Source organism: Rattus rattus, chromosome 15 (genome assembly GCF_011064425.1).
Source record: "Rattus rattus isolate New Zealand chromosome 15, Rrattus_CSIRO_v1, whole genome shotgun sequence".
NCBI classification, from domain to species: domain Eukaryota; kingdom Metazoa; phylum Chordata; class Mammalia; order Rodentia; family Muridae; genus Rattus; species Rattus rattus.
Window position 1 is genome coordinate 20261010 of NC_046168.1, and position 21663 is coordinate 20282672.

At 41.9% G+C, this 21663-nt stretch overlaps 1 protein-coding gene across 1 annotated transcript in view; it reads right to left on the bottom strand.

Annotated features, from left to right (window-relative positions):
* Positions 1 to 21663, bottom strand: part of Dtna (dystrobrevin alpha) — a 358388-nt gene that overhangs the window by 105859 nt on the left and 230866 nt on the right. The window contains exon 4 of the mRNA XM_032886201.1: positions 17217 to 17297. Coding sequence (XP_032742092.1) covers positions 17217 to 17297 — 81 coding nt within the window. The remainder of the gene's footprint in view (positions 1 to 17216; positions 17298 to 21663) is intronic.

The following is a 21663-nucleotide window of genomic DNA, read 5'->3' on the forward strand; positions in this document are numbered from 1 at the left end:
GAACCAAATGGATTTAACAGATATCTACAGAACATTTCACCCTAAAACAAAAGATTATATCTTCATCTCAGCACCTCATGGTACCTTCTCCAAAACTGACCATATAATTGGTCACAAAACAACCCTCAACCGATACAAGAAAACTGAAATAATCCCATGCAACCTATCAGACCACCATGGCCTAAGGTTAATTTTTTTTTTTTTTTTTTTTTTAGACTAAGCAGGTTATATTTTATATATTTAGGAATATATGTGATATATACATATATCAACAGTTAAAGAAGAAAGAAAAGCGGTAAGGAAAGCAGGTAGAGGAAGGAATAATGTAATTACATTTTAATTTGAAAACAGAAAATATGTAATTTTTTTCTTCCATTTTTATTAAATTGGGTATTTCTTATTTACATTTTTTTTAATTTTTTTTTTATTATTAACTTGAGTATTTCTTATATACATTTCGAATGTTATTCCCTTTCCCGGTTTCCGGGCAAACATCCCTCCCCCTCCCTTCCTTATGGGTGTTCCTCCACCCCCTCCCCCATTGCTGCCCTCTCCCCAACAGTCTAGTTCACTAGGGGTTCAGTCTTAGCAGGACCCAGGGCACCCCTTCCACTGGTGCTCTTACTAGGATATTCATTGCAACCCTCCGAGGGTCAGAGTCCAGGGTCAGTCCATGTATAGTCTTTGGGTAGTGGCTTAGTCCCTGGAAACTCTGGTTGGTTGGCATTGCTGTACATATGGGGTCTCGAGCTCCTTCAAGCTCTTCCAGTTCTTTCTCTGATTCCATCAACAGGGGTCCTGTTCTCAGTTCAGTGGTTTCCTGCTGGCATATGCCTCTGTATTTGCTGTATTCTGGCTGTGTCTCTCATGGCGATCTGCATTCACATTTTGATCATCCGTCTTGAGTTTCATTTGTTCTAGGCATCTAGGGTAATTCAAGCATTTGGGCTAATAGCCACTTATCAATGAGTACATACCATGTATGTCTTTCTGTGATTAGGTTAGCTCACTCAGGATGATAGTTTCCAGTTCCAACCATTTGCCTACGAATTTCACAAAGTCATTGTTTTTGATAGCTGAGTAATATTCCATTGTGTAGATGTACCACATTTTCTGTATCCATTCCTCTGTTGAAGGGCATCTGGGTTCTTTCCAGCTTCTGGCTATTATAAATAAGGCTGCGATGAACATAGTGGAGCACGTGTCTTTTTTTTATGTTGGGGCATCTTTTGGGTATATGCCCAGGAGAGGTATAGCTGGATCCTCAGGCAGTTCAATGTCCAATTTTCTGAGGAACCTCCAGACAGATTTCCAGAATGGTTGTAGCAGTCTGCAACCCCACCAACAATGGAGGAGTGTTCCCCTTTCTCCACATCCTCGCCAGCATTTGCTGTCACCTGAGTTTTTGATCTTAGCCATTCTCACTGGTGTGAGGTGAAATCTCAGGGTTGTTTTGATTTGCATTTCCCTTATGACTAACGATGTTGAACATTTCTTTAGGTGTTTCTCAGCCATTCGGCATTCCTCAGCTGTGAATTCTCTGTTTAGCTCTGAACCCCATTTTTTAATAGGGTTATTTGCCTCCCTGCTGTCTAACTTCTTCAGTTCTTTGTATATTTTGGATATAAGCCCTCTATCTGTTGTAGGATTGGTAAAGATCTTTTCCCAATCTGTTGGTTGCCGTTTTGTCCTAACCACAGTGTCCTTTGCCTTACAGAAGCTTTGCAGTTTTATGAGATCCCATTTGTCGATTCTTGATCTTAGAGCATAAGCCATGGGTGTTTTGTTCAGAAATTTTTCCAGTGCCCATGTGTTCCAAATGCTTCCTAGTTTTTTCTTCTATTAGTTTGAGTGTATCTGGTTTGATGTGGAGGTCCTTGATCCACTTGGACTTAAGCTTTGTACAGGGTGATAAGCATGGATCGATCTGCATTCTTCTACATGTTGACCTCCAGTTGAACCAGCACCATTTGCTGAAAATGCTATCTTTTTTTCCATTGGATGGTTTTGGCTCCTTTGTCAAAATCAAGTGCCCATAGGTGTGTGGGTTCATTTCTGGGTCTTCAATTCTGTTCCATTGGTCTATCTGTCTGTCTCTGTACCAATACCATGCAGTTTTATCACTATTGCTCTGTAATACTGCTTGAGATCTGGGATAGTGATTCCCCTGAAGTCCTTTTATTGTTGAGGATAGTTTTAGCTATCCTGGGTTTTTGTTATTCAGATGAATTTGCAAATTGTTCTGTCTAACTCTTTGAAGAATTGGATTGGTATTTTGATGGGGATTGCATTGAATCTGTAGATCGCTTTTTGGTAGAATGGCCATTTTTACTATATTAATCCTGCCAATCCATGAGCATGGGAGATCTTTCCATCTTCTGAGATCTTCTTCAATTTCTTTCTTCAGAGTCTTGAAGTTCTTATTGTACAGATCTTTCCCTTGCTTGGTTAAAGTCACCCCGAGGTACTTTATATTATTTGGATCTATTATGAAGGGTGTCATTTCCCTAATTTCTTTCTCGGCCTGTTTCTCTTTTTTGTAGAGGAAGGCTACTGATTTATTTGAGTGAATTTTATGCCCAGCCACTTTGCTGAATTTGTTTATCAGCTTTAGTAGTTCTCTGGTGGAATTTTTGGGATCACTTAAATATACTATCATATCATCTGCAAATAGTGATATTTTGACTTCTTCTTTTCCGATCTGTATCCCCTTGACCTCCTTTTGTTGTCTTATTGCTCTGGCTAGAACTTCAAGAACTATATTGAATAAGTAGGGAGAGAGTGGGCAGCCTTGTCTAGTCCCTGATTTTAGTGGGATTGCTTCAAGTTTCTCTCCATTTAGTTTAATGTTAGGAACTGGTTTGCTGTATATGGCTTTTACTATGTTTAGGTATGGGCCTTGAATTCCTATTCTTTCCAGGACTTTTATCATGAAGGGGTGTTGAATTTTGTCAAATGCTTTCTCAGCATCTAATGAAATGATCATGTGGTTTTGTTCTTTCAGTTTGTTTATATAATGGATCACGTTGATGGTTTTCCGTATATTGAACCATCCCTGCATGCCTGGGATGAAGCCTACTTGATCATGGTGGATGATTGTTTTGATGTGCTCTTGGATTCGGTTTGCCAGAATTTTATTGAGTATTTTTTGGTCGATATTCATAAGGAAATTGGTCTGAAGTTCTCTTTCTTTTGTTGGGTCTTTTGTGTGGTTTAGGTATAAGAGTAATTGTGGCTTCATAGAAGGAATTGGTAGTGCTCCATCTGTTTCAATTTTTGTGGAATAGTTTGGATAATATTGGTATGAGGTCTTCTATGAAGGTCTGATAGAATTCTGCACTAAACCCGTCTGGACCTGGGCTCTTTTTGGTTGGGAGACCTTTAATGACTTCTTCTATTTCCTTAGGAGTTATGGGGTTGTTTAACTGGTTTATCTGTTCCTGATTTAACTTCGGTACCTGGTATCTGTCTAGGAAATTGTCCATTTCCTGCAGATTGTCAAGTTTTGTTGAATATAGGCTTTTATAGTAAGATCTGATGATTTTTTGAATTTCCTCTGAATCTGTAGTTATGTCTCCCTTTTCATTTCTGATTTTGTTAATTTGGACACACTCTCTGTGTCCTCTCGTTAGTCTGGCCAAGGGTTTATCTATCTTGTTGATTTTCTCAAAGAACCAACTTTTGGTTCTGTTGATTCTTTCTATGGTCCTTTTTGTTTCTACTTGGTTGATTTCAGCTCTGAGTTTGATTATTTCCTGCCTTCTACTCCTCCTGGGTGTATTTGCTTCTTTTTGTTCTAGAGCTTTTAGGTGTGCTGTCAAGCTGCTGACATATGCTCTTTCCTGTTTCCTTCTGCAGGCACTCAGCGCTATGAGTTTTCCTCTTAGCGCAGCTTTCATTGTGTCCCATAAGTTTGGGTATGTTGTATCTTCATTTTCATTAAATTCTAAAAAGTCTTTAATTTCTTTCTTTATTTCTTCCTTGACCAGGTTATCATTGAGTAGAGCATTGTTCAATTTCCACGTATATGTGGGCATTCTTCCTTTATTGTTATTGAAGACCAGCTTTAGGCCGTGGTGGTCCGATAGCACGCATGGGATTATTTCTATCTTTCTGTACCTGTTGAGGCCCGTTTTTGACCAATTATATGGTCAATTTTGGAGAAAGTACCATGAGGAGCTGAGAAGAACGTATATCCTTTTGCTTTAGGGTAGAACGTTCTATAAATATCCGTTAAGTCCATTTGGCTCATGACTTCTCTTAGTCTGTCTACGTCTCTGTTTAATTTCTGTTTCCATGATCTGTCCATTGATGAGAGTGGGGTGTTGAAATCTCCTACTATTATTGTGTGAGGTGCTATGTGTGTTTTGAGCTTTAGTAAGGTTTCTTTTACGTATGTAGGTGCCCTTGTATTTGGGGCATAGATATTTAGGATTGAGAGTTCATCTTGGTGGATTTTTCCTTTGATGAATATGAAGTGTCCTTCCTTATCTTTTTTGATGACTTTTAGTTGAAAATTGATTTTATCTGATATTAGAATGGCTACTCCAGCTTGCTTCTTCTGACCATTTGCTTGGAAAGTCGCTTTCCAGCCTTTCACTCTGAGGTAGTGTCTGTCTTTGTCTCTGAGGTGTGTTTCCTGTAGGCAGCAGAATGCAGGGTCCTCGTTGCGTATCCAGTTTGTTAATCTATGTCTTTTTATTGGGGAGTTGAGGCCATTGATGTTGAGAGATATTAAGGAATAGTGATTATTGCTTCCGGTTGTATTCATATTTGGATGTGAGGTTATGTTTGTGTGCTTTTCTTCTCTTTGTTTTGTTGCCAAGATGATTAGTTTCTTGCTTCTTCTAGGGTATAGCTTGCCTCCTTATGTTGGGCTTTACCATTTATTATCCTTTGTAGTGCTGGATTTGTAGAAAGATATTGTGTAAATTTGGTTTTGTCATGGAATATCTTGGTTTCTCCATCTATGTTGATTGAGAGTTTTGCAGGATACAGTAACCTGGGCTGGCATTTGTGTTCTCTTAGGGTCTGTATGACATCAGTCCAGGATCTTCTGGCCTTCATAGTTTCTGGCGAAAAGTCTGGTGTGATTCTGATAGGTCTGCCTTTATATGTTACTTGATCTTTTTCCCTTACTGCTTTTAATATTCTTTCTTTATTTTGTGCGTTTGGTGTTTTGACTATTATGTGACGGGAGGTGTTTCTTTTCTGGTCCAATCTATTTGGAGTTCTGTAGGCTTCTTGTATACCTATGGGTATCTCTTTTTTTTAGGTTAGGAAGTTTTCTTCTATGATTTTGTTGAAGATATTTACTGGTCCTTTGAGCTGGGAGTCTTCACTCTCTTCTATACCTATTATCCTTAGGTTTGATCTTCTCATTGAGTCCTGGATTTCCTGTATGTTTTGGACCAGTAGCTTTTTTTCCGCTTTACATTATCTTTGACAGTTGAGTCAATGATTTCTATGGAATCTTCTGCTCCTGAGATTCTCTCTTCCATCTCTTGTATTCTGTTGGTGAAGCTTGTATCTACAGCTCCTTGTCTCTTCTTTTGGTTTTCTACATCCAGGGTTGTTTCCATGTGTTCTTTCTTGATTGCTTCTATTTCCATTTTTAATTCCTTCAACTGTTTGATTGTGTTTTCCTGGAATTCTTTCAGGGATTTTTGTGACTCCTCTCTATGGGCTTCTACTTGTTTATTTATGTTTTCCTGGAATTCTTTTAGGAATTTTTGCGATTCCTCTCTGTAGGCTTCTACTTGTTTATTTATGTTTTCCTGTGTTTCTCTAAGGGAGTTCTTCATGTCTTTCTTGAAGTCCTCCAACATCATGATCAAATATGATTTTGAAACTAGATCTTGCTTTTCTGGTGTGTTTGGATATTCCTTGTTTGCTTTGGTGGGAGAATTGGGCTCTGATGATGCCATGTAGTCTTGGTTTCTGTTGCTTGGGTTCCTGCGCTTGCCTCTCGCCATCAGATTATCTCTAGTGTTACTTTGTTCTGCTATTTCTGACAGTGGTTAGACTGTCTTATAAGCCTGTGTTTCAGGAGTGCTGTAGACCTGTTTTCCTGTTTTCTTTCAGCCAGTTATGGGGACAGAGTGTTCTGCTTTCGGGCGCGTAGTTTTTCTTCTCTACAGGTCTTCAGCTGTTCCTGTGAGCCTGTGTCTTGAGTTCACCAGGCAAGTCGTTTGTAGCAGAAAAGTTTGTCTTACCTGTGGTCCCCAGGCTCAAGTTTGCTAGTGGGGTGTTGCCTATGAGCTCTCCACGGCCTCAGCAGCCAGGAAGATCTGCGCTGCCCCTTCCGGGAGGTTCCGTGCACCAGGGTTCCAGATAGCTTTTGTTTTCCTCTGGGGTCAGTACTGTGTGCAGCGTGCAGTCTCTTCTGGTTTCCCAGGCGTGTCCGCCTCCCTGAAGGTTTAGCTCTCCCTCCCACGGGATTTGGGTGCAGAGAACTGTTTATCCGGTCGGTCCCTTCAGGTGCGGTGTCTCAGACGCAGTGGATCTGCTGCTCCTGGGCCCTCCTCTACGGGTACCCAGAGGCCGTATACAGTATCCTCCTGGGCCAGGGATGTGGGCAGAGGTGGGCGGGGTTGGTGGTCTCCTCTGCTCTGCTGCCTCAGGAGTGCCCGCCCGACCAGGGGGCCAGAACTCCCCTCCAGGGGGCCTGGGAGCAGAGAGCTGCTGAAGGCAGGGATCCTCCGCTGGTCCGGGACTCTGGCCAAAAACCGTTAGTTTTCAATAACAGCAAAAGCAATAGAAAGCCACAAACATTTGGAAAGAGATCTCCCATGCTCATGGATTGGCAGAATTAACATAGTAAAACTGGCCATCCTACTGAAGACAATCTTCAGATTCATTGCAATCCCCATCGAAATCCCAACACAATTCCTCAAAGACATGGAAAAAGCAATTCTGAAATTTACCTTGAAAGGCAAAAAATCCAGAATAGTGAAAATTCTTAACAATAAAATAATGACTGGGGGAATCACCATCCCTGACCTCAAACTCAACTACAGAGCAATAGTGACAAAAACTGCATGGTACCGGTACAGAGACAGACAGGTTGATCAATGGAATAGAATTGAAGACCCGGAAATAAAACCACACACTTACGCACATTTGATCTTTGACAAAGAAGCCAAAAAATATACAATGGAAAAAAGAAAGCATCTTCAATAAATGGTGCTGGTTTAATTGGCTGTCTGTATGTCTGTATGTAGAAAAATGAAAACAGAACCATATTTGTCACCATGCACAAAGCTCAAGTCCAAGTGGATCAAGGACCTCAACATGAAACCAAGCACACTGAATCTAATAGAAAAGAAAGTGGGAAAGAGCCTTGAACTCATTGGCATGGAGATGGGGGCATGGAATTTCCTAAACAGAACTCCAATGGTTCATGCTCTAAGATTAAGAATTGATAAATGGGATGTCTTGAAACTGGAAAAACTCTTTAAGGCAAAAGACAAAGTCAGTAAGACAAATCGGCAACCTACAGACTGGAAAAAAATCTTTACTAAGCCCACATCTGATAGAGGGCTAACATCCAAAATATATAAAGAACTCTAGAAGCTAACCACCAAAAAACCAAACAACCCAATCAAAAAATGGGGTATAGAACTAAACCTAGAATTCACAACAGAAGAATCTCGAATGGCTGAGAAGCATGTAAAGAAATGGTCAAAGTTCTTAGTGATCAGAGAAATACAAACCAAAACAACCCTGAGATTCCACCTTATACCAAATAGGAATGGCTAAGATCAAAACCTCAGGTGACAACACATGTTGGTGAGGATGTGGAGAAAGAGGAACACTCCTCCATTGTTGGTGGACTTGCAAACTGGTACAGCCACTCTGGAAATCAATTTGGAGGTTCCTCAGAAAATTGGAAATAGATCTGCCTAAAGACCAGCAATACCACTCTAGGGAATGTACCCAAAAGATGCCCCACTATGCCATAGAGGCAAGTGTTCCGCCATGTTCATAGTGGCCTTATTTGTGATAGCCAGAAGCTAGAAACAACACAGATGTCCCATGACAGGAGAATGGATACAGAAAACGTGGTTCATTTACACAATGGAATACTACTTAGCCACTAAGAATGAGGACATCCTTAGTTTTGCAGGCAAATGGATGGAACTAGAAAATATCATCCTGAGTGAGGTAACTCAGACCCCAAAGGACATGCATGGTATTTACTTACAAATATGTGGATATTAGCCAAAAAAGCACAGACTACCCAAGATACAGTATATAGAATTCAAAAATGTCAACAAGCTGAAGGGCCCAAGTGAGGATGCCTCAGTCCCACTTGGGAGAAGAAAGCAACCACAAGGCGGGGAGGGAGGGACTAGAGAGGGAAAGGGGATAGAGGAGGTGGGAGGTGTGAGAAGGGAACATGGTACTGGTTGGGGGAAAGGACTGAAGCCCTGAGTGCCAGCAGAAAGAATGAACATTGGGAGGAAGGAGGTTGGGAGGACCCTCCAGAATCCATCAGAGACCTGGGAGGTGAGAGACCTTCAGGACTCAAAAGGGTAGACCCTAGATGTAATGCTCTACAGTGGGGAGAGGGAACTTGTAGAGCCCACCTCCAGCAGAAAGACAGGGCATCAAGAGAGGAATGGGGTTGCCATCCCACAGTCAAAACTCTGACCTATAATTGTTCATGTTTGAAAGAACTATAGGGATGGAAATGGAGAAGAATTTGAGGAAAAGAAGGTCCAGGGACAGGCCCAAAAGGGCATCCAGCTCAAGGGGAGGCCCCAAGGCCTGACACCATTACTGAGGCTATGAAGCACTCACAAAAAGGGACCTGTCATGACTGCCCTCCGAAAGACTCAACAAGCAGCTGAAAGAGTCAGATGCAGACATTTGCACCCAACCAATGAGCAGAAGCTGCTGACCCCTGTGGTTGAATTAGGAAAAAGCTAGAGGAAGCTGACGAGGAGGGCAACCCAGTAAAAAGATCAGCAGTCTCAATTAAGTTGGACTCCTGAGATCTCTCAGAGACTGAATCACCAACCAGGCAGCATACATCGGCTGAGAGGAGGCCTCCAACACTTATACAGCAGAGGATTCTCAGGTCTGGGTTCAGTCAGAGAAGATGCACCTAACCCTCAAGAGACTGGAGGCCTCAGGGAGTTTAGAGGTCTGACGGGGTAGGCGGGGTGGGGACGTCTTAGTGGAACGTGTGTGTGTGTGTGTGTGTGTGTGTGTGTGTGTGTGTGTGTGTGTGTGTGTGCGCGTGTGCCTATGGGAGGTAGGGGGAGGAAGAATGGAATGTGGAACAGTTGGAGAGTGGACTGTGAGGGGAATAAGGTCTTGAGTGTAAATTTTAATTAATTAATTAATTCTCTCATACTTAGAGTCCTGGGGACCCTGTCTGGGGTTTTCCAGTGGATGGGAAAGTTTGAGGGTCATTTCACACTGTGAAGTATATTTTAATCATATATGTCGGGTCAGCTCAGATACATAGAGGAGAATGTAAGAGACATGTAGACCTGCAGTTGGAGAGATGTTACTGTATTTACATTTTGAGGTTGGAGAAAGTTTAAAGGCAATTTCCCAGTTCATGACCTGGGCAAATGCTTTTCTATTAACCAACTTCTAACTCACCTTTTTCCTAGTTTTTAACAGGTAAGTGTTTAAATTTTGTGAAAGAGAAACATGCAAAAGGGAGATTTCTGAATTCTCTAGGTTTTTTTTCACCCACACATTTTGGTCTGATGTCAAACATGGTGTACCATCCCTATTTGTTGAATGCATAATTAATGAAGTGTTTGGTTAACAATAATAAGCAGTAAGGAAGTCTCATGGGATAGCCAACCATGGTGACACTGGGATTGCGTTTCCATTGGAACAGCCAGTGTGGCTTTATGGGAGAGACCACCTACAGTTCAGAAACTTCTGCTTTTCTGTTCATGTGCTCCAGAGTGCCATGTATGTTCTTTGTGGGAGAATGCATTCTGGACAGACTGACTTTGGGCTTGTGGCGGAAACTTCCAGAAATAGAACAAGGAAATCTCAAGCGGAATACCACTGACTTTTGGCTTGGCATCGGTTAAACAGGGTTGGGGGAAGTTTAAAATACTAGGGTGCATCATGTTCCCCAACTACAAGGTCATTAAAACTGACACGTCTCACTGCGTACCATCCAGGTATCCCTCAGGAGCAGACAAGAGGCAGGGGAGCTGCTGTTTGCAGCATCCCACCTCTAGAAAGAACACAGGTCCTGGCTTAGTCCACAAACTGCGCTATGGTGAGACTCTGAACCAAACAGTCAACATTCTCAAAAGCTAAAAATATCACCAGGAAAACAAACCCTCCATCTCCTGTATTAAGTAAAAAACAAGTAAACAAGTAAATAAAAGCAACTATGTTGAAAGCCACATCTACACTGTGAGGACATTAAAGTCTTAGCTACAATGTGTCATAGGTTTGCTCAGATGAAGTGGAAATCACTTTGCCACAGGTGCAGGACTCCCAGAGTTTCCCCCTCGCTTATGCTCAACTTAAATGTGTGCCATTAATTACTGTGTTTATACTCTGCTGCCAGCAACTTCCCCCACAGGGAACGTTTGAGAACGCGGTATTCTTGTGCAGTGCACTTTTCTTCATTCTAAACAAGTGTCTAGAACATTGAACATCAGTAATGAAAACAGGCACAGAAAACATTAGAAACAACACAGGGATGATTCTGCCTCACGTTGGCCATCTGCCCCTTACGTGCCTAATTGGGATGTCTCCTGCCCTTCCTCCCGCTCTTCGACTAGGGGAAGAACACTCTCAATCTTCTATTTCTTTTTAACTTAAAATTTATTTTATATTTAAGGTTATTATCTAGAAACACTAAATATCTTTATTCTAGGACATTTTAGTAGATAGATTCTTAAGATTATCTCAAGATTACCTATTGGTGTCACCTGCCTTCCCCCAGCTTTTCAATAGGACTGTAATTTTGATATTCCCATCAGGGAATGTTTTACAGTGAGATTTTGGTTTTAAATCAGGTAACCTTAAAATCAGAAGATCATCTGGCTAGTTCCAACACAAACAACCAACTCTCCCTATTAAAAGCGAAGGCTGTATGGTCAAAGAGGAGATCAGAGACCTGCTCCTGTATCGATCATCTGTCCATGGGGTAATGCAGCAAGGAATCAAGGAAACTCTAAGAACCAAAGGCCATTCAGCTGGCACCCAACAAGAAATCAGGGACATGAGTCTCACAACCACAAGGACAAGAATCCCGGAAGAGGACCTCAAGTTCTGGATGAAAGCTGCAGACTTCAGCCTTATGTGATGCTACAAACTGAGTGGGCAGCTGAAAACTGATCCGGAGAGCTACAAATGCACACTGACCAATGACGCAGGGAGACAGGAGACACTAGTGCACCCAGGGAGACAGGAGACAGGATACACTAGTGCACCCAGGGAGACAGGAAGCACTAGTGCACCCAGGGAGACAGGAGACACTAGTGCACCCAGGGAGACAGGAGACACTAGTGCACCCAGGGAGACAGGAGACAGGATACACTAGTGCACCCAGGGAGACAGGAGACAGGATACACTAGTGCACCCAGGGAGACAGGATACACTAGTGCACCCAGGGAGACAGGAGACACTAGTGCACCCAGGGAGACAGGAGACACTAGTGCACCCAGGAGACAGGAGACACTAGTGCACCCAGGGAGACAGGAGACAGGATACACTAGTGCACCCAGGGAGACAGGAGACACTAGTGCACCCAGGGAGACAGGAGACACTAGTGCGCCCAGGGAGACAGGAGACAGGATACACTAGTGCATTCCTTGAAGAAAACAAGTGGGAATAAGTACTTACAACCAAGAACAAACCTTTGAATTTCTCTTACTGTAAGACTAATAGTCACTTGGCTAGTGAAAACACAAATCTACTTCGTATCCACTCATTCAGCTGAGAAATATTACTGGGAACTACTGAGATGTGATACTCTTAGGTTCGTTTTGCTGTGCTAGACAGCAGTAGGTCAATAGGTAGCTACAGTTTTTGGTGCCTACACAGTTCTGATAAAAGTGTTTAGACCTTAATGTAGATAAAAGCATAAATTCCAACCAACTCTTTTTGAATGGGTGTGGGATAGGGAGGTATTTTCAAAAGGCATTTCACTTAGTGAAGACATTTTGAGAAACTATGGAAGATCAGATGCAATTATAGACACTTTGGTATCTTTTCCTTTTAAAGAACAATTTAATCATTGCTACTGACAGAAGGAAAACCAAAGCTGAGACTATCGAGATTAAGGGATTGGTAACTCTTGCTGTGGGTGGAGGAGGGGGTGTCCTGGTGCCTTGCTTCTTTATTAAACAGGAGTGAGACTGTTGTTCTGATGTGTTTCTTATGTTGCCTCTCTGTTGGCCATGAACTTGAAGCTATGTTTCACTGACTCCAAAGTGAGTATTGAAGGGAAAAATGTGCTGACATTGCAGGGTGCCTGGGTCATTAAGCCTGCCACTGCCGATCACGGAAATGCTAGAAGGAAGTATTTATTTGTTTAAAATAAAGACTGAGCGCTATCACGTCACAGTGAACAGATCGTTCACTGGCTGTTTATTTTTGCAGAAATTTAAATAATCTGGAAACTAAGAGAAGATTGTGAAGGTGCAGAGAGTAAGAAATCTTGTTTTTGACGTTCCCATCCCATTCTTCCTAGGATGTAAAATGGCCAGCTGGATGCCCCTTAGGTTTTAGAGACATCCATTCCTTTATCCTATTAGGGAGTGTTGTTAATTATGTCGTGGGGAGGGGAGTTATAACAGAATACAAGGATGAACAATTCACAGAAGTAGTGATGTGGAAAATGACTCTGACGGAGGAGGGCTGAAAGTCTTTTGCCGTAAAAACGAGATGGATTTCTTACAGCTGTTCTTTTATCCGCAGGATTGGTAAATGTTTTCGATGGATGAAAAGACTTAGGCCAGGATGGGTTCCTCTAAGTCTAAGGGACACCAAGGCACTCTGTGTTCTAGAGATAATGAGGGAAGTTACGCAGCAACGTGTGTGTGTGTGTGTGTGTGTGTGTGTGTGTGTGTGTGTGTGTGTGACAGAGAGAGAGAGAGAGAGAGAAAAGAATATGTCTACAATATTTTATTTTTATTGATAAAACCAAGCATATAGTGAATGAGTATAATTTTTTTCTCTAAATAATGGCTTCTAATGAGGATTAAATTTGTGGGAGCAATAATTTACCTAATCAGGTTTACTTATTATCGTTCCCTGTTACCAAATAGTTCTTGGTCTATACAAAAGGTTGCTAGTCTGCCTGTGAGTCCTCTCCACAGCCCTGGGAGTCTGTATTCTCAGCATCCACCAAGTATCAAAGGAGATGGCCTCAGCATCTGTAATGGGAATCTGTGCTCGCTGTGTGTAGGATGGGTAATTAACTAACATGTGTGGTCTTTGATTTCAGTAAATAAAAAATCCATACATTCCTGCTGTATTCAGGCAATTTTCTCTCTGTGGGATGATTTCATAAGAGCCAATTTTATATACTTTTCTTCTATGATGTGGGTTTTAAATTTAGTTTTGCTAATATGCAGAATATATTTTACCTCTAAGGAGTTTCTGGGCCTAAAAATAAACACCCCGTGCTTGGTTACGATCCGCTGATTTCCATGATGTGAACGGCGTAATGAGCTGTCCTGTGCATGACCAGATTGTACCTGTCTCCCGTCTTCCAGCCGCATGTGGAATCGTAATCCCCAGTTCGGCAGTCGTAGGACGTGGGATCTTTAGGAAAGCGATTAAGTCCTTAAAGGAGAGCCTCACAGTGGAGACTCGGGCCCTTATGAAAGAGACCCTTGGTTGTGACATTCCCCCTTTAGTCATCTGGGGTCTCTTGGGAAGGAAGATGCCACCTATGATTCAGAAATTGGGCCCATTAGCAGACACCAAGTAAATGGCACCTTCATCTTGAACTTCCCGGCCACTGTCGCTATGAAAAAATACATTTCTTTGTTTACAAACTACATATATTATGACATTTTTGTTCTACTATGGAAGGTAGGCCAAGATATCTCCGTAAGTCTCTGGGTTAGCACGTGCTAGGCAGCTGCTACTGGGGCACTCGCTCCTTTGCCTCAACTGTGAGGAAGCTTCCAGATCAGGCCCGCACTGCGCTTTGCTTGCTCCAAGACGCATCCTCCCCTTAGTGAACCTCTGCTCTTTCCCTTAGCTACCGGAGGTGACCAGCATCTTTGTGCTCTAGAGAGAAAACCCCACAGCGTTCAGATTTTTATGTTACGCCCTTTGCTGTGGAGTAAAACTCCATTACAAGGCACCACAATTCGTTGTGCTGGCTTTTACTAGAATTACCTTGCTCGAACGCGCGGCCGTAAATTCAGCACTGGTGAATGTTATGGGACCGAAACGATATCCCCTTTTGTCTACATTTCTAGAGGACTCCGACCCTGATTAAGATAAGCCAAGATCAATTGGGTTAACACTTCACAAGTAACTCCGAACACCACACTCTTTCATTTATTGCTAGGGAAGAAAATGGAACAAATGCAGCCCTGCATTTGATGTTCCAATCAACGTGGGAAGCATTTTTAAAAGCTTACTTATTCTAGCCATGCTTGCTTTCCTTTTCTGAGATTTAACTTTTAGCTAGTCCTTTTGGACTGTGGGTTTTTTTTTTGTTTGTTTGTTTTTGTTTTGTTTTGTTTTTTTCTCATTCTAAAAATGCACGAAACCTATCAGGGACATTGTAAAGCACATAATGGTTTCCCGTTTCTCTTTGCTTAATGCCAGTCCAGATTCTTCTTCGAGAAAGTCCTTCGCATGAGAGCACTGTCTCCTCAGGCTCCCCCAAATAATCATTTCCTAATCTGGGCTTATGCACCTCTTAACAATCCAGTTACCCAGTTAGACCCTAGGCAGTTTAAGGTTCCGTCTCATGGTCAGGCACAGCGTCTCTAGTTCCATATATATTTACCGAGTTAAGAGGGAACTTGAAGGGACACTGGACAGCTTTGAGGTTCCCAGGTTCCCCGTACGTGGAACTATTGTTTTCTCCTCTGCTTCCACACTACTTTCCAAGTAGACCGGGACACAGTTTTGAACGCAGAATAAGGATTAGACTCAAGAAGAACAGCAAGTAGGGAAATGAACTGTGTGAGAATAAGAACAGAGGAGGAGGAATATGGCCCACGGATGCTACAGCAGCAGCAGCGCCCCAGCAGGGACCACACGGGGTGTGCAAGGTGCAATGTTGGCTCTAGGATCGCTAATCACTAGGAATCTACTCCTTCCTCCACGCCTTTCTCTATCTGCTCTCTAACTTATGTTCTCACCCCTCCCAGCCATTTTGTGGAAGTTCCGTCCTTTGCTGAAAGAAGCCTAGAGGAAGCTCGGCAAAGACTTGTGGGGGATGGAGTCATCAGACCATTCTCTCCACCCCGCTAACCTGAAAGGCCAGGGGTTGACATAAGTCAGAAGGGCGTGGGAGAATTCCCTCTCTTTGGAGGGTCCTCATTTGTTCTATTCTGGATGACAGTGAGGAGGAAGAGGAGGCTTTTCTCTGGGAAAGTTTTTTTCTTTACCTCTTAACACCAGCATGGAACAGGATTTTCCTGGTTTGTTCGTTCGTTCATTCATTCATTCATTCATTCATTCATTCATTCATGAGGATACACATGCAACTACGTCTTCTTTTTAAAATTCAGGTTAATTAATTAATTATCGAAAACAGGGTCTCCGGTGGCCCAACATAGCCTCAAAATCATTGTGTAGTTAGCAATAACCTTGAATTCTTTTTCCTTCTGACCTATCTGCTTAATGTGGTGATTGGGGACTTGGGGACTTCATGTATGCTAAGCAAGAACTCTACCAACTGAAATCTATCTCCAGCCTTGGCCACACACACACACACACACACACACACACACACACACACACACACACACACACACACAGAGAGAGAGAGAGAGAGAGAGAGAGAGAGAGAGAGAGAGAGAGAGAGAGAGAGAGAGGAGGTGTGGGTTTGAGTAGCTGCCCAGGGACCTGGAAAAATTCCGGTAGAGACTCTGGCAGGGTAGGCCTGGGGAAGTGGCTGGCTCTGTACTCGCTAAAAGTCTAATTCCCATGTTAGAAATGCAAGAACTATATGTACATTCTGTGAAGAATGTTATGGCTTAATAAAAAAAAAAACACCCTATCCTTTACTAATTAGTAAGTGGGAAGTTATAAATTTTGAATCAGAGTCAATTCTTTTAAAACAACAGAAAAAATTGATACAAATGAACCATGAAGTAATATGTTTGCCAGGGAAGACAGCTGTGGCAGCACAAAGGGGTGTGACAACCCACAGGGAACACTGAACTGCTCGCGTGATTGGCCACCGCTTGCCGTGTAGTTTAAAATCGACACCAAGCAGAAGTAGACTTGGCAAAGCTGTGTCTCTTCTGTCATTCTGTCCACAAATTAATCAACACATTGATTATTTGGGCTGATTTTATAGCTTTAGAAAGAAGTTTTAATATTTTCTAAATGTCTGTAAATACTGACAGCTATAAATGGACATGCTGAGACCATTTTATGTGTGGTGGTTTTCAAAGTGCTTGGATGCCATTTAAAATGCCACAGGTAGAGAAGAGACAAAACTCTCCATGTAGAATTCAGAAATCTCTCTTGCTCTCCATATTTGTCTATCATGTATCTACCTATCACATACCTATATATATACATATAGCATCTATATTATTTATCTATTATCCAGCAATCTTCTATCGATATATATATATATATACATGTATATATATTCATACATCTTTATATATATATCCATTCATCTATTTATCTCAATATATCTATACATCTAATTTATATCATCTATCATCTTTCTCTTTCTCTATCCATCCACCCACCATCCATTCATCCATCTATCTATCTATCTATCTATCTATCTATCTATCTATCTATCTATCTAGATACATACATATAGATATAGACCTCAAGAGGCTCATCCATTCTAAGACTTTGGTAGTTAAGACTAAATCAGCCCTCAGAGTTGCTTGGCAACTGTTTCTCTACCATTCATGACCACAGTTCCCCCTTTATTCTCGTGTAAGCATATGTTTATCAATCCTTGTAAGAAAACCTGGTTTTAATAAGCCCAGTAACAAGGGGAAATGATCGTACTCATGCAGGTAATTAGCACAAACAAAAGGCACACTCACAGTTGCATTTCTTCTGTACGAATCTCAGCTTGCATGCTGTTCTGTAGGTGGAGAGGCGGATGCGATCCAGATCTTGAGCCCCTAGGTGTGAGGAAAGAATACACATATGGTATGGCATGCATGTGGATAGGAGCTTGTAATGTTTGTAAATAAAACAACTACACATATAGTCCATATGTTTACTGTTACTTAAGTTATAATACAAATATTAGCTTAAGTCCCAGCAAGGTCTATCCAATATTCAGGTTCCCAGGGAAGAGAGACCTGGTGTCTAATCAGATTGCTCACCGTGATCTTGGGCCCAGGAGCACAACCTCTCCCTGCCGTGTCTGCCACTTTCTACAACGATCTCCTCAAGCTGTGACTTGAGTAACAGGCAAGATTATATCAGAATTAATCACCGAATAAATGAGATTTTCAATTCTTTACTACTGTCATTAGGACATAGCTGTTAGAGCAAGTGCTTCAGGAAGCCCCAGCGTTCCTGTTTGCAAGGACAGGATGATGATACATCAGCTATTTCACAGGATTGCTGTAAAGCCAATGAGGATGGACTCCTAGTGCTCTGGTGGAGGCGAGCCGTATTTTACTAATGTATATCTCGAAGCTTCAGAGAGGAGCCTCCTTTCCCAAGCCAGCTTCTCCTCTTACCCGTTCTAGCACTGGACGAACATGTCCCCACGCTCTTACCGCTGTTCTTATTCTACATCTCCCTTCAGGGGGACCTAGGTATCGCAAAGCCTGCCTATTCATGTATAGTCTTCTTGACTGATGATGTAAACCCTGATATTAAGGGATGGTTGGGAAGTGAGCAACAAAATAGCTTTGTGGATACAACAGCACACTGCTTCACATAGACCATGGGGGTGGTGCCATGTTGGATTTGGAGAACTGAAGCCGCAGAGAGCTGCACACAGTCTTTTTTTTTTTTAATTTTTACTTCTGTGTCATTTTGTTGACTGTCTATAAATACTAAGTCTGCCCTGGAATCAGCTAGTGTTCTGGTCTGTCCAAGTCATTGTTAAAAGCAATGAAATGAGCAGGGCCACTAACAGAATCCCTGTGCTACTGGAGATCAGCCTGCCTTCAAGGCTGATTGAACTATTGATTGTGGCCCTAGACACGGCACTACCTGTAAGTCTACTTAAACTGTGGCCCAGCTCATGGTTGCCCAGCACACGCCCAACCTACGAGCCTTTGCCAATCCTTTGCTGAAATTAAGTTAATATTTATTTAATGGCATTTTTCTGACTTAGCATTTTGGTGACCTTATTAAAGAAGGAAAACAGTTTATTTTTATTAAAAATGGAATTTAGATAAATAATAAAAGAAACCAGACAGCAGGCATGTTCTCCCCCTGCACTATTTTCTGTGGGAGAATCATGCCTTTTTCATTATATTTCTTTAGCCACTAGCAGTGTTTCTTTACAATTTACATCAGTGCTACATAATCCTTAAAACTTGAAAATCCAGCTCAGTTAAGTGACTCATTAGGCTTGCTTCACACTAATATCCAGGGGAGGGAAATCATTAAAGGCAGTGATAGATATCATTTCTATATTTGTATATATTTCAAGTTTCTATAATAAAAACCACAAGATGCATCTGTTTAAGAAAATTGGATGCTCCTCAAATCCCTCCTACCCACGTCATGGATGGAGGACGTGATAGAAACAGGATCAAAGATGTGTATAAGAAATTACGTCCATTGACAGTTATCAGTGGGAAGTCCTGGTTTCTTTTTAACTCATCTTTTCATGTTTTTTCTTTTCCATTTCTCTTCATTTTCCTCTCACATATGTGTTCTTCTTAATTTTCTTTCTTTTTCCCTATTCATTTATTAAACCAGACAGACAGACAGCCCGCCTGCCTTTACTAGTTTTGATATTCCCTTTATTACAATAGCTTTATGCATTGGAAGTTTCACACACTCCAAATGTATTTGGCATTTATGTTTTGAAAGCTCATTATAAAATATTTTACTAAGAATATTTTTATAGTATTAAACATTTTGTGTATTTAAGATTTTCACTCAGAATGAAGAGGAAACCTATAAACTGTGTGCTTGAACTATTTGTTATTCCTGATGATTGATTTAGTGTGTGTATGTGTGCACGAGTGTACATGTGTGTGTATGCATGCACAAGTGTGCGTGTGTGTACCAGTGTACATGTGTGTGTGTCTGTGTGTGTATGCACGAGTGTACCTGTGTATGTGTATGTGTGCACAAGTGTACATGTGTGTGTGCACGAGTGTACCAGTGTGTATGTGCACAAGTGTGCATGTGTGTGTGCACGAGTGTAAATGTGTATGTTGTACACACAAGAGAGTCAGAGGAGGAATGAGATAGTGTTCTAAATACAGTCACCACGTGAGCCCCTGTGTTCCTTGAGACACTTGCATCTGCAATGTCGGACATGTCTTCTTTATCCCTGAGCACTTTCCTATTTAAAATAAATGCTAGCTCTGCCTTATACTGGGTCACCCTGAAATTCCTCTCTTCTGTACTGCCAAGGATCCTATTTTTGCCTGAGTAAAGGTCCCTAAAAGTTGAAGGGATTTCTTAGTTGTCTTTTAAGTCTTGTGGGCTTTCCCTGTCCATGTTGTCCATGTTCTTATGGGGTTGCAAGCCCCTTCAGCTCCTTCAATCTTTTCTTTAACTCCTTCAATGAGGACCCTGCTCTCAGTTCAATGCTTGGCTGCTAGCATTCACCTCTGTATTTGTCATGCCCTGGCAGAGCCTCTCAGGAGACAGCTACATCAGGGTCCCGTCAGCATGCACAGTATTGTCTGGGTTTGGTGGCTGTATGTATATGGGCTGGATCCCCAGGTGGGGCAGTCTCTGGACAGCCTTTACTTCAGTCTCTGTTCCAAACTTTGTCTCCATATTTCCTCCTATGAATATTTTTGTTTCTCCTTCCATGAAGGACTGAAGCACCCACACTTTGGTCGTCCTTCTTCTTGAGCTTCATGTGGTCTGTGGTTGTATCTTGGGTAATCTGAGCTTTGGGGCTAATATCCACTCATCAGTGAGTGCATACCATGTGTGTTCTTTTGTGACTGGGCTACCTCACTCAGGATGGTATTTCCTAGTTCATTCCATTTGCCTATGAATTTCATAAAGTCGTTGTTTTTGATAGCTGAGTAATATTCCATTGTGTAGATGTACCACATTTTCTGTATCCATTCCTCTGTTGAAGGGCATCTGGGTTCTTTCCAGCTTCTGGCTATTATAAATGAGGCTGCTATGAACATAGTGGAGCATGTGTCTTTGTTATACGTAGGGGCATCTTTTGGGTATGTGCCTAGGAGTGGTATAGCTGGGTCCTCAGGTAGTGCAATGTCCAGTTTTCTGAGGAACCTCCAGACTGATTCCCAGAGTGGTTGTACCAGCTTACAATCCCACCAACAATGGAGGAGTGTCCCTCTTTCTCCACATCCCCACTGGCACTTAATGTTTAAAGAACTTTTCATTGTTAGTCTTAACTAAGTTTCCTTTGAGAAGTAAATTTCTCAGTCTCTTCCCAGTTTTACATCCCCAGAGTTCTTTCCAAGGATGTGTCAGCCTCAGGAAAAGTAACCTGTAGGATCCATTCCTATTTCTCAGTCTCCCTGGAAGAGCCACCTTTTTCTGCTTCCTTTTTTCACTTCCGTTTCTTCTGTCTTCCTCCTCCTTCTCTTCCTCCTCCTTCTCTTCCTCCTCCTTCTCTTCCTCCTCCTTCTCTTCCTCCTCCTTCTCTTCCTCCTCCTTCTCTTCTTTTTCCTTCTCCTCCTCTTTTTTCCCCTTTCTGTTTCTTCTTTTACTTTCCTCTTCTTTCATACAATATATCCCAGAGGCCAACTTCTTAATTGTTATCGTTAGCGATCAGATTACTTAAACACAGCGAATGACTTCCCAGTTAAAAAAGCCCAGCAACTCTCCAGTAGCTGCTTTCAGTGCACAAACCCTTGAGAGACAGGAGGTTAACCTCTTGTTCTTACAGCCATACTTTAGTACGTCTTTAGTTGTGCATTTGGCTTATGTGACCCTGAGATGAGATTAGTTTTCACATCTGTAATACTCAAGGAAAACCATAATTAACCACACGTATCACTTCCTAGTCCCTCTTTGCTCCCTGTCTGGCCATCACAGATTGCTGGAAAATGTTATTTTTTTTAAGTATTGGCTATTTTAACTCACTGTCAAGAAGATTTTCTTTGCCTGTGTGACAGTCCACCCTTCAGCAGCATTTCCTCCCTTTGCATGCAGGCAAGGGTTCCTCTGCTACGTCAGTGATGAGCTAAACATTGCTCGTGATGCCAATTGATTATTAAGGCCTGATATCTTTCACAGTCCTTGGCCTAGGTGGGAAGAATGATATCTACATATTTGGCTTGCTTATTTATTCTGATCGTGAATCATTAAATAGCTTACTAAGCTATTAAACATGGCACCTTGACAGTCTTG